Source organism: Anolis carolinensis, chromosome 1 (assembly GCF_035594765.1).
Source record: "Anolis carolinensis isolate JA03-04 chromosome 1, rAnoCar3.1.pri, whole genome shotgun sequence".
Taxonomy (NCBI): Eukaryota; Metazoa; Chordata; class Lepidosauria; order Squamata; family Dactyloidae; genus Anolis; species Anolis carolinensis.
The window spans coordinates 263,238,764-263,252,802 of NC_085841.1; the positions used below are offsets into that span (position 1 = coordinate 263,238,764).

Here is a 14,039-nt window from a genome sequence, read left to right on the forward strand (position 1 = left end):
TATGATATTAAGTATTTTAATCCCAATGTTCTACAAAAGAAACACTTAAGACAACAAACATAGCTGGAAAAAATGAAATGATACAATCATAAAATCATAAAATCATCAGAATAATCAATCATTAATATATATATTTAAAATGTACAATATTGTCAATATTTCTAACAGTTCTACTTTTAAGGGAATGACTTATAAACCTCACACCTTTATGTTATATTAGTCTGTTCAGAAACAAAATCTCACTGATTTCAATGGGAGTCTGTTTCAAGAAAGCACACTCTTGATTGAATCCCCAAATGTATTAGAAAATCTCATGCTTTCAGCACTTAACAGGGAAAAAAAGTTCATGAAAAAATGAGTCACAGATTTCAAATTAGCCCAAAAGATATTCAAAAGCCATATTACGGATGGTATTTGATTGTCTCTGCTCTATAAACTACTATAATGACTTTATAAGGGAGGTGGTCCAGACTGAAAAGCCATCTCTGAAGGAAAAGAAAGAGAAAACCCATAAAACATCATAATCTTGGCTCTGAATCTCTACAACAAATATTTTCTAGACAGTTTTTGGGTTTTGGGAGAGAGAGGCGGGTATTTATTAACTAAGAGGAAAAGAGATGGCAAAAATTGTCTGCAGCTGATTATCCTAACATTTTATGATTTATAACCAGCGATGTTTAGGGATTTCCCTTTTTGTATAAACAGAAATCAATACCAAATCAATCTTGGGTCATTTTGGAAATTTGGTATATCAGACAAACCATCTTTGAGTCAAGTTTGTGATGAGAATCCCATTCCATAGTTCAAATCTAATTAATATGACAGACAAAGATTTAATGTGTTCTTCCTAATATAATTTACTCCCTTCCTCCCTCTTTCTATCACATAAAAGCACACACAATCTCTGTGAATGTGTGTTTTACAACATCAGTGATATCAGCTAAGAGTAGCTACCTGGCCATACAAACATAAATGCACACATTCAACTGAAAGCAAATGAAAACAAAGCAGGACTCAGTTCTGCTTTTAAATTACCCTTTTGAAATCAATGTCAGGGAACCTTTAAAAAATAAGCATAGAATAAATACATGGCATCATTACCATGCAGTTAGCCATTTTCTATTCAATCCAGGAAACTTCTAATGTGTTCTTTCTAATCTAATTTTTTTAAAGATCTCGTCACAAAGAGTGTCGGTAAGAGATACTCTCTGCAAAAACTGCTTGTGAAGTCATTCAGAAAAGAGAAGAGGACTGCTGTGGATGCGAGCAGAGCTGAGCAGAATGATTTTCACCAAAGGGAAATGGTAAGTTGAAAGCTGTTCACATCTCATAAACTGTTATATGAAATTTTCTTTTCAGGATGAGTCTAATGAGGCTCCCAAAATGGTTCATTTGAGAGAGGTAAAGCCGAAACAGGAAGATCAAAGCCATGCCATAACAACTCACCTGAACATTTTGTGCCAAGTGTTACAACATGTTCTTGTATCTGTTAAACAGAATGTTCTAGCACTCATTTGATTCCATTCCAGTATTTTGAAATGGATACTGTTTTACATCACAGATTGCTGGGGTTGGTACAAATCAATACATTAAATGCATTGCTGGACTTTATGTTGTAATGCCCCATTGTTTGTTATGTGCTGTTTAAAGGTAACTCAACCGAGTACAAATATTAGTGCAATTATGGTGACATAAATGATAAAATTTTTGATCTGTTATTTAGTATTTATGACTGTTTTAACTGTTTTAATCGTTTTAGTTTATTGTATATCAGTGTAACGGCATCAATTGCCACTTGTAAGCCGCCCTGAGTCCCCTCGGGTGAGAAGGGCGGGGTATAAATAATTGAAATAAATAAATAAATAAATAAAATCCAGAAATACACAGGTTGAATACCAAAGAGCAGATAATCTACTTTACATGTAATATAGAAAAGCTTAAGAAAATCTGATGGGTCTTTAATATTCAAGTTGGCTAAAGTAATCTAAGTGCATGGCATTGGTCCAACTTTGGAAACATAAATATAAATCTATATTACAGAGCAAGACATCCATAATCCTTTTTTCTTCCCCTACTTTCCTCCTCATTTTTCCTATTAAATTTGGTCTCTTGAGGCCATAATGGACTTTGAATACATATAGTTTATGTATTTATGGTAATGAAACACATCTATAAACATTCTCATTGTGATGTATACAATAATGATGTTGGCATAACATGAATGGCATTTCTTTCTTCAGCACCCATTGGTTAAGAGGACTTCCTTTTGCTTTACTCTGACTGTTTTGGACTATGACTGAAAAAAGGGGTTCAGATCCCCACTCGTCCATGGAAACTCATTGGGCGACCTTGGACAAGCCACACACTCTTAGCTTCCACTTTTTTAAAGGCTCACTTTGCTTTGGTCAGAAGTGCACAACAACAACAAACTAATAGTAAAGTAACAACCTGATTAATCTATGCAGAAGGCTTCAGGTTCAATCCATCCTTGGCATCTCCCAGGGAGCTTGGAAAGACTCCCATCTGAAATCTTAGAGAACAGATGTCCTCCAGCTGTCAATCAATACTAACTTAGATGGACCTGGTCTAAGACATCTTCCAGTTCCTAGTTGGTTTGCTGTCACGACCCAGGCTACAGAGCACCAATAACCATACGCAGAGGCCAGATTCTAACTAATATCTTTATTAAGGAAATATATAAGGTTAATAAAAACAAATGTAAAAGTTAGTTCAGAAGCGGACCTTTCAGGAAAGGTCAAAATTAGTCCAAAAAAGCAATGTCCAATGAGTAATATTATGGTCCAAAGTTGTAATCCAATAACCGAAACACTCACTTTGCCAGGCAAAGTGAGGGGAGATGACAAGGTCCTTTAGTCCATAAACTTGAGCAAGGCTAGGAAATAACTTGATACTTGAAACAAGGCTTAAAACGTGGAACAAGGTAACTAGGAACAAGAACAAGGTCCGTGGAATAACTTGGTAAAATCCGTGGAACAAGGCAAGGATTGGTCCTGGGAAGCAAGGCAAAGTCCGTAGATAAACAAAGGCTGGGAAGCAAGGCGAAGGCTGGATAGCAAGGCAAGGCTTGAGCAGGAGCGAGGCTTGAATCGGAGCGCGCTGTCCAGACACAACTCGCTCCGTAGGCTGACGAATTGACTCCGCGAAGTTACTACGCGGGCAAAACACCTATATAGAGTCTAACTTTCCCACCGAAGCAGTACTCTGGGAATCAGAAACGAAAGTTAAACTCTGAGACCAGATGTTAAACTCCTTAAAGATTCTCACGAGAAGCAGTCTTAATTGGCTACATTCTTAGCTGCAATTCTTGCACTCCTGCGCGAAGCTGATTCCAAACTTCTCTGTTGTTTACAAAACTCCCGGCGCAAGAACACGGGAGAAGTAGGTTCTGGGCTTGTTTGACATACTTCTGGGAGACAACTTTCTTGCAGGTGCAAGGTTCCCAGATCTGCCTGGGAAAGATCTGGCTGAGAGGAATCCAGTTCAGACTGGGAAGGCAAAAAACCCAAGTTTTCATCTTCATCAGGAATTACAATGTCCTGAGCAGGACTACAAGGCCCATGGGTCATCACACTATCCCCCTCCTCAAGGCCCCTCCCAACCTGGGGCCCTCTCCCCGAGGCGCGAGGTCGCGGCTTGGCGGGATAGGTCTGATGAAAGCGACGGGTTAACTCAGGAGCATGGACTGTGGAGGCGTCTTCCCAAGAGCGTTCCTCAGGGCCAAAACCCACCCAGTCAATGAGATATTGTAGGCGGCGGCGGTGAAAACGAGAATCCAAAATGTCCTCAACCTCGAACTCCTCCTCCCCATTCATCAAAACAGGAGGGGGGGCCGGTTGGTCTGTATCAGGACGCACACCATCCGCCGGAAGGAGCAGGGAACGGTGAAACACTGGGTGAATGCGCATTGAACGCGGAAGTTGGAGTTTGAAAGTCACGGGGTTTAATTGCGCCACCACAGGATAGGGGCCAATGAAACGGGCATCTAACTTCCGGCAAGGGCGATGGGAGGGCAAGAAGCGAGTGGACAGAAAAACCCGATCTCCTACCTTGATTTCGGGGCCCGGCTGGCGGTGTTTGTCAGCGTGGCGTTTATAGTCCTCCTTGGCTTGGTCCAGTTGCTGGAGCAAAAGTTGTTGCACCGCTGTGAGTTCCTGCAGCCAATCCTCTGCTGCGGGAACTTCTGAAGTTTCAATGACAGGGGGGAAGAAACGTGGATGGAAGCCGTAGTTTGCAAAGAACGGCGTTTCTTTTGTAGAAGCTTGAACTCCATTGTTGTAGGCAAACTCAGACAGTGGTAACAGAGAAGCCCAATTGTCCTGTTGGTAGTTTACATAACAGCGAAGATACTGCTCCAAAGTGGCATTGGTGCGCTCCGTTTGCCCATCTGTTTGGGGATGATGAGCTGAAGATAAGCGAGAGTCTATGCCCAATAGTTTTTGTAGTGCCTTCCAAAAACGAGAGGTGAATTGAGATCCACGGTCTGTGACTAAACTCTTGGGCAATCCATGTAGTCTGAAAACATGTTGAAGGAATAGATCCGCAGTCTCTTTGGCCGTGGGGAGGCCTTCGCAGGGAATGAAATGGGCTAACTTGGTGAAAAGGTCCACCACCACTAAGATCGTGGTGAATCCACAGGAAGGTGGTAGGTCAGTGATGAAATCCGCAGAAATTATTTCCCATGGGCGAGATGGGGTAGGAAGGGGGTGTAGAAGCCCTGAGGGCTTCTCCCTTCTTATCTTGGAGCGCTGGCATACTGGGCAGGTGTTGACATATTTTTCCACATCCTTGCGGATCTTGGGCCACCAAAAATCCCTTAGGATCAGATGCATGGTTTTAAATAGTCCGAAGTGTCCTGCTGGTTTGCAGTCATGACACAGACGAAGCGCTTTTTCCCTGCCCGGTCCGGGTGGGATATAAACATGATTTCTATAGCAAAGCAGCCCATCCTTAAGCGAAAAGGGAAAATGCAAACCTTGGCGAAGTTGGTCCTGCGCCCAGGCATCTGCTTGCTGACTAGCCCTGATTTCTTGAGCACAGAGGGGTCCTGGAGTAGAGGAAGCTGAACCAATGGGAATGGATTTGGTGTTCCCCACTGTGAGCGTGGCAAAGTTCCCGGGTTGTAATAGTTGGGATTCAAAGGTCTCCTTGCGTCCTGCAGCGTATTCCGGTTTACGTGACAGGGCGTCTGCTTGCTTGGTCTGGGCTGGGGTCACATAGTGAATCTGGAAGTCGAAACGTTCGAAGAATAAAGCCCAACGTTGCTGCCTCTGATTTAGTTTGCGGGCAGTTCTTAGATGTTCTAGATTACGATGATCAGTGTGGACTTCAATGGGAAATTTGGCCCCTTCTAGCCAATGTCTCCAAGTTTCAAAGGCTGCCTTTATGGCCAGTAGTTCTTTTTCCCAAATGGTGTAATTCCTCTCTGGTGTGGTTAGTTGACGAGAGTAAAAGGCACAGGGATGGAGGTGATCTCCCACCGGTTGTAAGAGTACAGCCCCAATTGCCACATCAGAGGCGTCCGCTTGCACAACAAAAGGGGTTCCAGGATTTGGGTGCTGTAGAATTGGCTGGGAGGTGAATAGTTTCTTTAGTTGCTGGAACCCTTTCTCTGCTTGATCAGTCCAGTGGAAAGGCTGCTTTCCACGGATGCAGCTAGTGATGGGGTCGGACCAGCGGGCAAAATCTGGAATGAACTTGCGGTAATAGTTCGCGAACCCCAAGAAACGCTGCACCTCTTTCTTATTAGTTGGCGCCCGCCATTCCAATACTGCTGAAACCTTGGCTGGATCCATGGAAAGCCCTAGAGGCGAGATGCGGTAACCAAGGAAATCTACCTCTTGTAGATCAAAGGCGCATTTTTCCAGCTTGGCATAAAGTCCATGATCCCGCAATCGTTGTAGCACCATTTTGACGTGGTTCTCATGTTCTGATTGTGATCTAGAAAACACCAAAAAATCGTCCAGGTAGATTATCAAGAACCTGTCTAGATAGTCCTGAAAAATGTCATTGACAAAATGCTGGAACGTTGCGGGAGCTCCGCATAAACCGAAATTCATAACTCGGGACTCGAATAATCCGAATTTGGTCTGGAAGGCGGTCTTCCACTCGTCCCCTTCCCTGATGCGAACTAAGTTGTAAGCCCCCCGAAGATCCAGCTTGGTGTAAACCTTGGCTCCTCGAAGCCGATCCAGTAGATCCGAGATTAAGGGCAGGGGATAGCTGTTCCGCTTGGTGATATTATTCAATGCTCTGTAGTCCACCACCAAGCGTAGTTCCCCTGACTTCTTCTTCACAAACATCACTGGGGAGGCGGCTGGGGATTGAGAGGGTCTGATGAATCCCTTGCGAAGGTTTGTCTCTATGAATTCCCTGAGAGCTTCTTGCTCTGGTTCAGTCAGGGAGTAGAGATGCCCTCGCGGGATCGGGGCCCCCTCCACCAAGTCAATGGCACAGTCATAAGGTCTATGTGGGGGTAATTTTTCGGCTTCTTTCTCATTGAATACATCCCAATACTCGGAGTACTTCTTTGGCAAGGTGATAATGGGCTCGGTGTCTGTGGCATGGCAGACCTTGGCTACGAGGCAATGGTTTTGGCAGTACTGTGAAGCAAACTGCAGTTCTCTGTTGGACCAGGAGATGTTAGGGTCGTGGAGAGTCAGCCATGGAATTCCCAAAATCACAGGGAAATGGGGAACCTCGGTAACAAAGAAGGAAATCTCTTCCATATGTTCCCTTATCCACATCCTGGTGGGTTCCGACCACTGACTTACGGGGCCCGTCTTGAGGGGGCGGCCGTCTATGGCTTGCACCACACGGGCATTCTTGAAATCATGATATTGTAATCCCAGAGAGTCGGCATACTCTCTATCAATGAAATTGTTGGTAGCTCCAGAGTCTATCATGGCGTGGATCATGACGGGTCCCCTTTTTGCTGACCATAATGTGACCACGAGAAGGAACAGGACCCCGGTTGGCGGCTCTTGAATGGATTTTTTGACCGGGTTGGCGAGCCTCTCTACACCCGGTCGTTGGCTTCCCCCGCCGGCTGTGTGCCAGTCGGCTCAGACGCCTTCGTCTCCGTGGAGGACGCCGCCGCAAGACGGGCGGCAGGCTTCCCTTTGGCTGGGCACTCTCTGGCGAAGTGGCCCCCGTTCCCGCAATACCAGCAGAGGTTTAAGCGTTGACGACGGGCCTTCTCGGCGGCATCTAGTCTGGGACGCACATTGCCCAGCTGCATCGGCACCTCCTCGCCTCCTCTGGGGTATGGGGTTGGCGGTGGGGGTCTCCACACTGGACGTGGCTGAACGCTGGCGGGAGCGGGGGGTTTTGCCCCGGCTCTACTGCCCTGGCCTCGAACCCACTGTTTCCTGTTGGCAATCATGACTTCAGCCCGTAAACATTGATCAATGAGTGCCTCGAGGGTCTGGGGAGGATCCACCTTGGAGATTTCTTCCAGCATTTCAATGTTGAGACCCTCCCGGAATTGTCCTCTGAGGGCTACATCGTTCCAGCCGGTGTTGTGGGCCAGCACTCGGAACTCGGCTATATACTGAGACATAGGTCTGTCTCCTTGGAAAAGGCGACGGAGTTTGTGACCGGCTGCCTCCAAATTGTCCTCGATTCCCCAAGTCTCCTTGAGGTGGTCCAAGAAGTGTTGCGCTGATCTTAGGTGTGGAGAGGCTTGGTCGAACAGTGCCGTCGCCCAATTGGCCGCTGGCCCGTCTAGAAGACTGTAAACCCACGCCACTTTGATGTCTTCTTGGGGAAACTCGGCATCACGGGCCTCTAGATAAGCTTGACATTGGCGACGGAAAACATGAACCTTAGAAGCTTCTCCAGTAAACTTGGTAGGCAACGCCATGGCCGGGAGGCGGATTCCGCGCTCCCGCAAGCCCTTTATTTCTCCATCCTGGGCGTTGAGTCTGTCGCGGATGCGATCCACTTCGTCCTTGCTGATGGTGTAGCTCAGTGGCTGCCCACCGGGCACGGTTCCGGTAGACATTCTGGCCGAGGTTAATTGGTGCTTAGGGTGGCGGAGTCAAACTGTCACGACCCAGGCTACAGAGCACCAATAACCATACGCAGAGGCCAGATTCTAACTAATATCTTTATTAAGGAAATATATAAGGTTAATAAAAACAAATGTAAAAGTTAGTTCAGAAGCGGACCTTTCAGGAAAGGTCAAAATTAGTCCAAAAAAGCAATGTCCAATGAGTAATATTATGGTCCAAAGTTGTAATCCAATAACCGAAACACTCACTTTGCCAGGCAAAGTGAGGGGAGATAACAAGGTCCTTTAGTCCATAAACTTGAGCAAGGCTAGGAAATAACTTGATACTTGAAACAAGGCTTAAAACGTGGAACAAGGTAACTAGGAACAAGAACAAGGTCCGTGGAATAACTTGGTAAAATCCGTGGAACAAGGCAAGGATTGGTCCTGGGAAGCAAGGCAAAGTCCGTAGATAAACAAAGGCTGGGAAGCAAGGCGAAGGCTGGATAGCAAGGCAAGGCTTGAGCAGGAGCGAGGCTTGAATCGGAGCGCGCTGTCCAGACACAACTCGCTCCGTAGGCTGACGAATTGACTCCGCGAAGTTACTACGCGGGCAAAACACCTATATAGAGTCTAACTTTCCCACCGAAGCAGTACTCTGGGAATCAGAAACGAAAGTTAAACTCTGAGACCAGATGTTAAACTCCTTAAAGATTCTCACGAGAAGCAGTCTTAATTGGCTACATTCTTAGCTGCAATTCTTGCACTCCTGCGCGAAGCTGATTCCAAACTTCTCTGTTGTTTACAAAACTCCCGGCGCAAGAACACGGGAGAAGTAGGTTCTGGGCTTGTTTGACATACTTCTGGGAGACAACTTTCTTGCAGGTGCAAGGTTCCCAGATCTGCCTGGGAAAGATCTGGCTGAGAGGAATCCAGTTCAGACTGGGAAGGCAAAAAACCCAAGTTTTCATCTTCATCAGGAATTACAATGTCCTGAGCAGGACTACAAGGCCCATGGGTCATCACATTTGCTATGCAATCCTACATATGCCTACTCAGAAATTAATTACTCCCAAATAAGCCTTAATTAATGAGAAGATACAGCCCAGCCTGTGATTGGACCACAGTTACAAACTCTAGCACAGGGGTCCCCAAACTAAGGCCCGTGGGCCGGATACGGCCCTTCAACATCATTTACCCAGACCACACTCTAAACTTTAGACTTTGGGTCGCCTTAAGTCTGAAACAACTTGAAGGCACGCAACAGCAACAATCCTAATTAATTGGACTAACTCATCAACGAAAAGCAGGTCCACATTTCACATTGAAATACTGGTAAGTAAAAGACATAGAATAACAAAGCAATATTTAAAATGAAGAACAGTTTCATCCAACAAATCTTGTGTTGTTATTTCATGTTTTTGCACTACAAATAAGAAATGTGCAGTGTGCATAGGAATTCGGTCATGTTTTTTTAAAACTATAGCCTGACCCCCAAACGGTCTGAGGGACCATGAACCGGCCCTTGGCTTAAAACTTTTGGGGGGCCCTGGCCTAGCACATATCTTCAGATATGAGACACAGTTACCACTACAGTCCAAGAGCAGGGGAGAGTAAAAACCTACAATCACAGGGAGAAATAAAAATGTTTCTTTCTGAATGCATAGATTTAAAAAAAATAGTAGAATTTTTACATATGAAAAAAGAAGGAAAACTGAACAGGAAAAATCATTTTTATATGATGAGGCAGTTTTATTAGCTGCAACATTATGGAATCAAATATTTACCTTTTGGTGATAAATATCAGAGTTATAAACACATACCAAAGAAGAATCACATGTACCTCAACGAAAAAAGCAGAATTGATGCTAACCATCAAGAGAGGAGCAGAAGAAGAACTTCTTACCTGATCTGTTTATCAGCCATTTAATTCAGATTGGATCCTGTAGAAACCAGATTTCTTTTCTTCTCAGAGTCCTCCAACTTCTTTGATCTTTTGACACCTACTTCCAGCAAGTGGTTTTCTAGAAGCAAATAGAAATATCACCAAGGTTATTATTCCTGAACACTATTATAAGGCCTTTGTGTAGTTAAGATATTATTTTTCAGAGAATCCTATACGGTAGATGACGTATATACAATTTTACAATTGAACCAATATTTCAAAGATTTCTGTGGATCCCAGGATATGACTTCAATGAAAAAAATGTATCTAATACCCAAATCCTAAATGTGTAGAATACAATATTTTACAGACAAAAGTACAGAGTGAGGATCAAATTTCACAGAAAGTAACAATTTCCAATTAAGGGAGGCACTCTGCTCTTAAGTTTTGAAGTGCAGTGAGCTTTCTTGGGTTGTCTCAACAGTGAGGGCAAGGGATTATTGCACATGCTCAGAGGGTACTGCTGTTCTCTGCACATTGGGGTAACCGGCTCTCCTATCTTCTGAATAAGTTGTAAGTAATCCTCACCAAAGAGCAATTTCTTTTTCAAAACATCAGAAAAAGAGGCACATTCTTTTCCATGTGTTATAGTTTAGGCATGATGATATGCTAGTTTGTTAACATCCTGGTGAAATCAACATGCAACCATTTGCAAATCACACTCTTGAATCTTACACTATTTTACAATCTCTTGAAATGCCACAGTGATATAGACACATTCTTATTGGGACAATTTAAATAGTTACAAAATAGGATAACAGCAATTAGATTTATTTATTTATTGTGTCAGAAGTGAATTGAGGAAACAGTCATAATGTATTTTAAAAAACACAAATGATGTTAAAAGACTAGGCATTATACTAGATTTCCTTTGACCAGAAGCTGGCTACTTGGAGTGCCTCTGGTGTCACTATGAGAAGGTCCTCCATTATGCATTTGGCAGGGCTCAGACTGCATTGTAGTAGATGGTCTATAGTTTGCTTTTCTCTGCACTCGCATGTCGTGGACTCCACTTTGTAGTCCCATTTCTTAAGGTTGACTCTGCAGCTTGTGGTTCCAGAGCACAGTCTCCCAGCGCCTGGCAGGGCTCAGGTTGCATTGTAGTAAGTGGTCTGTGGTTTGCAGCGTGCAACTAAACAAGCAACTAGATGAGAAACTAGAGAATTTTGAATATTTAATTCCTGGCATGCTGAGCCATAGCAAATAATTACCTAAAGTAAAACTAAGCTATCTGATCATCAAATGAATGATTAAATCTTGTACACAAAATCAGGGGCACATGCTGCAATGTTTATTAAAAGGCTTTCTTAGTACATAGAAAAGAGACTAATCATGAACTGAGATTATAAAGGACAATGTAGAAAATGTACATCCTGACAAGAGATTCCATACATATCTTTCATCTTCAGTGGAAATGAAAAATCAGACACAACCATGATTTAATCACCTTCTCATTGCTGTTGTATTTTATATTATCAAAAAGAAAATGGTGAGAAAGCTATTACTTTAACCATAAATGAATCTAAAAGGCATTTGCTTATGATTTTAAAGAGAATACTATTTTCAAATTACTTGCTCCTGCTGTTCACTGAGGCAAGTTAACAAGCTGAAAAAATGCTGAGACATCACACCCACCCACCCACCACATGGCACCAAGGCATTTGTCAAATCTACCATGCTGCTAAGCTAGAAAAACAGACATTCTGTATAGTCTTATAACAAAACCAGATAATTTTGCAATGGGGAAGGAAAAACAAAGTATCTTTCAGTGCTGACATCCCTTCTAAAAACCTCCTGAATGATTGTATCAAGCTATGTCAAAGAAGCAGCAATAATAAAGATTAAGTATTCCTATTTGAAAGCAACAAGAAAAATATGATTACAACAAAGACATCCTATTTGTCTCCATACAGATAATTTATTTTGCAAAAAAAAAAGGCTTAAATTTATTTTTCAGGGTTTTTTTTTCCTGGGAGGAGGGTATGAAGCACATATATCCATAGGGATCTGTTCTCAGACTTCACATGGATATGTGAACAAGCAGATAATAATGAACCCTATAGTTTTGAGTGGGATGAATGATGAAGATACCAAGGATATTATGTAGATTGTACAGAAGTGGTTCCCAACCTTTGGGCCTCCAGGTGTTTTGGACTCCAGCTCCCACAGTTCCTAACAGATGGTAAGCTGGCTGGGATTTCTGGAAGTTGAAGTCCAAAACACCTGGAGGCCCAAAGGTTGGGAACCACTGTTGGACAGGAATCTCTAAATCAATAGGTGAAACTATGGATAAGTGAAACTGCATTTCTTTTCTATGGATATGTAGCTTGTATTGTACTGATCTACCTTTCTAAAGAAACTTGCTTCCCAATGTTCATTCCCAGAGTAAGTTATTTGGGGGAGGGGATTCTACATATCTGTAGTAACTAACTACCAACTCAATAAGGAGTTAAGTCTTTGATCAACAAATGAGATCCTAGGGGGGAAAGCAGGACAAATACATGCATTTATAAAACGGAGCTCTTCCTACCCATTACTGTGTTTACTAAGTTATGCAACAAGTCCCCTGTGAACTGTCTCAAGGCAAACCACGTCTGCCTTTTATGGCCCATTGGAAATTGCAGCTGGCACTGTAAAATGCATTATCCCAATGGGGATGGGGAAGAGCGAATGATTGAACAAGCAGGTATTTCTGAGTCTGAAATGGAACAGTCAGCACCCTTTCTTAAACATTTTGTGCTAATACACAGCATGAACACAACCACCAAAACATACCAAGTAACTCAGGGACCTTTGTTCTCAAGGGCAGGACTGGCCTAAGACATTTTGCTGACTGTCACCTTGGCTTCTAGGGAGAGCTGAATTTTTATCTGCTCTTGTCATTGCTGCTAATGTTGTGCGCCTTCAAGTTCAACATGCAAACCACTACACCGTAGTGGCTCTGTTTCATTTGCTTTTGAACCCATTCATTTGCCTTTTTAGCTTTAGCTTTACATCTGTATCCGTAAAACTCTTCTCCAGCATCTTATTTCTCTTCAGTACTTTTTAAACATCATGGCAAACAAATATTGTGACACAAATGTTGTGACTGAATTTGGCTTCTGAAAGCATCTTAAGAGGATGGCTATCCAAAGAGCTCTGATGTGACTTTAAGCTCTCTTGAACATGATTAAATTCTGCTACAACCTATGTCCCATATGTATATTATATAAAACACCTATGCAATAGCCTAGGCAATCTTTATACAAATAAGCCTTTTATTTCCTTCCAAAGGAAACCAAGTGTGGGTAAATGCCAGAACACAGGGTGGCTGGTGACCACAACGGTGAGGTGGTGAACCTACCCCAAGGTCTAAACTAAGCTTTCAATGGACTCTCCAAGGTTCTGGACCCTATTCACTCAAATACTTTCAGCACCTTGGAGAGATTATTTAATGCTTGGTTTAAACCCTGGAGTAGCTTCACCACTTCACTTCCATCATTGCCCTCAGCTATAAACACTACCGCTAGATGCACTTCTAGAACTTCTCACAACTTACAGACGTGGGTCAAGCAGCATTTTACATTGCAAAGTGATTTGAAAATGTCTGCTGAAACCCAAAGAACTTGCCAAACAAAAACCTTACTGGTGGGGAACTGGGTTTCAGTGCAATGAGTTTGTTGCCATTCCCCATGACTAGCAAAATCCAGTTTAAATCATACAAAGAGTTAAAAACAATGCCGGAATTATGCTATTTTGTCCAGTATACATACATCCATGGATCCTGCTGGATTTGGAGTTTCTCCAAGTATAATTAGGATAGCACAATAACATTTAAAAGCACACATTTTCCTTTCAATTTATGCAATATGTTCATATTCTGCTCTGCCCCCTTCACAAATGTTGCTTTGCATTTCAGCAAAGATTTTCAGTACACGTGGGTGTATGATGGAATGAGGCTAGCATTCAATGCCTTCTGCTGGAGATGCCGTTGATTTAGAACAAATCTTACACCAGCTGATAGCAACATCTATCCTTCTTCAGCCTCCTATCACTTATTGATGTATCCATTTGCTTGCAGGCTGTATTTTTTCTTAACCCTTC

At 43.0% G+C, this 14,039-nt stretch overlaps 1 protein-coding gene across 1 annotated transcript in view; it reads right to left on the reverse strand.

The window, feature by feature from the left end:
• Positions 1-14,039, reverse strand: part of slc25a22 (solute carrier family 25 member 22) — a 93,587-nt gene that overhangs the window by 38,006 nt on the left and 41,542 nt on the right. Inside the window, exon 2 of the mRNA XM_008108314.3 lies at positions 9,918-10,035. Within this exon, the coding sequence (XP_008106521.1) occupies positions 9,918-9,937 (20 nt within the window). The 5' untranslated portion in view covers positions 9,938-10,035. The remainder of the gene's footprint in view (positions 1-9,917; positions 10,036-14,039) is intronic.